Below are 2959 nucleotides of genomic sequence, written 5' to 3' on the forward strand. Positions count from 1 at the left end.
AGCGGTCTGCTTAAAATCTTCTACACTACATCCCTTCAGCCGATATTTGTCAACTATGGTATATTCTCGGCCATTTCAACTGAAAAATAATCAAACATATTATTCTACTTGCTCAATTCCTTTCGGTACATGAATGTCAAAACAAGGTTACTTAGTGTAGCTACAAATGTGAATATTCCTGGGATTCACCTACATTAAACAGGCGAGATATATATTAAAAATCAGAGTTATATATTTTGTTAAGTTAAATATTAAATAACCTTGGAAATTCATAATCTCCAATGATACAACTTCATCAAGAAGCACCTTCAGATGTCACAACCTCATCCTAAAGTTTAGACAATAAAATGAAGTCAATCTTATTTTTATGGAGAATCACTAATTTGTTCTCCAAAAGAGTTATCTAATTAAGTTTCTAGTTTGCTGGAAGAGTTGAATGAGTCAGATAGTGAATATTTCCAATCACTTTTGCAACTACTGTTTATCGATTCAGTCAGCTACTGCATAGAACGATTAAGGACTCAAAACATTACAACCAATTTGTTCTCCAAAAGAGATGTATAAATCAAAAGTCCTACCTTCATAAGACATACTGCAGAACATTGATCCTTGAAGACAATGGATCAAGCCAGTCCAAAACTACATGAAACAACCATGCCTTATTAGAATTTCAAATGAGTAAACTAACCAAAAAGAGAAATATATTTTAGTTACGGTTAGGCACCAAAACCGCACGAAATCCCATTCATCAGAAGGCTACATATGCGCTAAAATTGAATAATCACAAAACAACAACATCTAGATTATAATAACGGTTTAGATTATTGTTTTTATTAGAAATATGGTGTGTTCCTCCATCGATAACGGCTTACATCAAGTCTTTATTACCCTTTTTTTGCTTCCTTCTTCTATCGACAATCCTTAACATTTATAATTTAATTTTATTGCACAACATCATCAATTCATAAACTTGTTTCCGTTGCTAAGGTTTACAGTGACAGCGGCTACAGCCCTAATACCGAAGCATATAAGTGATTGAAGAAAGATAAAAGTGCAGAATGATTTAGTGGTGGGGGAAACACCTGATATATGTGTAGTAGTTAACATAATAATTAAGAATTCCGACATGATCACACTCCTTATATATATAACATGTTCAGACATTCAGTTTGTTTAATAATGTAATGTTCAAGATTTGAAGCAACCATCAAAACATATGTGTAGCAGTTAGCAACATTATATCTAAACCGTATCTCCAATCTTAGAAATTCAATCTACAATAATAACTAACGATCAAGTGAATATGACATGGAAATTTCTCAAGCTGTAGATTACATTGACCATGATTTAAAATTGATCGGTGAAATCGAAAATAAGGAGAACAAGCATGAAATAAATAACATTAATAAAAGGTAACATAAGTTCTAGTTGAATCTCGCGATAAGTGACTGACCATAACATCTAACTAATAACATTAAGAACAAGGTGATATTAAACTCTCAACATAGACTGCTGGACTGTAAAAACCATTAATTTTTTGACGCGCTGACATATTAAAAGTACCACTTTTGGAGTCATAGACAGTAACCATCAATTCCTCCCAATGTTTATAATAAATTAGCACTTGGTCATCCTCCGTGATATATAAAGGACCGTCATTGGGATAGAGACCATGAACTTGCATGTAAGGAACACGGTACAATTTATTCCATGGCTCTTCATTATCATAGTCTTTCATAATCCAAATATCCACAAATGTTTTAAAACTTGCAATGATGTACAAGCGATCCATCAACGCCCTCAAGGTCCAACTATTTGTCTCCAAATTAGGCTTTAAAAGCTTTTGATACGACTCCTTCTCCAAATCAAGAGAAACAATGTTGTGCGAAGAACTACTCTCATGTGCCAACCAATTAATGGTACCTCTAGCAAATACTCCTGGTTCACTAATGTAGCCATAATATGGTAAGTCTTGTATCCTCCTCCAAGAATCCGTACCCAGAGTATAAACTAGAACTTCATAACTTTTGTCATAAAAAAAAGAAACAGCAACAATCTTATAAGTATGAGTGAAATAATCATATCCAAAGCTATATTTGGTGGAACCGCGAACTTTTTTTCCTGGATTTCCCAAAGCCGGAAGCATATTGAATCTCCTAATGGAAGGGTTCCACAAAACAGCCGAATGCCCGAAAAAGTAACCCTCATGGGTCAAACAAAGAATGCCGTCGCAAGAGCAAACACGCATAAGATTAATGCTTTCACGGTCCAAAATATCAGGGGGCCAGAGTTTGGTCAGCCTGATGCGAGAGGTTGACATTGCTGCTTTAAAAATAGAGGGAATTGTGGAATCCTTCAGAATTAGCTTATCTATGACTCCCGTGGTGTAAGCGATAAGGTGATGGTTGTGCTGGAAAACCTTTGAAAATTGAAGATGCTTCTTTGTGAATTTAGGATCGGAAATTAGAGATTTCCACAATTTTCCGAGGCACTGAAGTTGAAGGAGGAGCTTCACTGGAAGCCTACAGAAAATCTCAGCAACCAGATCGAAGGGAAGAGCTGGTAAGGTTCCGGTGATTGTAGGCGATCTCCGCCTCTTAGCGTATTTTCTTTTCTTCTTCATTAACTGAGTGGAAACGGTGTTTCGGTCGTCTCCCTTGGTACCAAACTTCATTTGTTCGGGTGGAAATGCAAGAAGAAGATCTTGAAGCAACGATTGGTGAGAAACAAGAGTATGGTTTTATACTGTGTAAGATTTGGATGGTGTGAAATGGATATTAGGGTTCCACTTGTGGTGGATTAGGGTTCAGACGATTGGTGAGAAACAAGAGCAGGGTTTTATTTTATATATGATTTTTATAGATAATAAAACGTTTTAAAAACGCCCTAGACTTTGATAATAAAAAACAGGTTTTGTGTAATGTGCATAAACAAAGTACTATTGCACCACACCACACAC

General features: G+C 35.6%; 1 protein-coding gene across 1 annotated transcript; it reads right to left on the reverse strand.

Annotated features, from left to right (window-relative positions):
* Positions 1-1474: 1474 nt before the first annotated feature.
* On the reverse strand, positions 1475-2674 carry LOC25488466 (F-box/kelch-repeat protein At3g23880). The gene has a single exon (XM_013603322.1). It carries the CDS (start codon positions 2672-2674, stop codon positions 1475-1477), a length of 1200 nt encoding a protein of 399 aa, XP_013458776.1.
* Between the last annotated feature and the right edge of the window lie 285 nt (positions 2675-2959).

This window comes from Medicago truncatula, chromosome 3, assembly GCF_003473485.1.
Source record: "Medicago truncatula cultivar Jemalong A17 chromosome 3, MtrunA17r5.0-ANR, whole genome shotgun sequence".
Lineage (NCBI taxonomy): Eukaryota > Viridiplantae > Streptophyta > Magnoliopsida > Fabales > Fabaceae > Medicago > Medicago truncatula.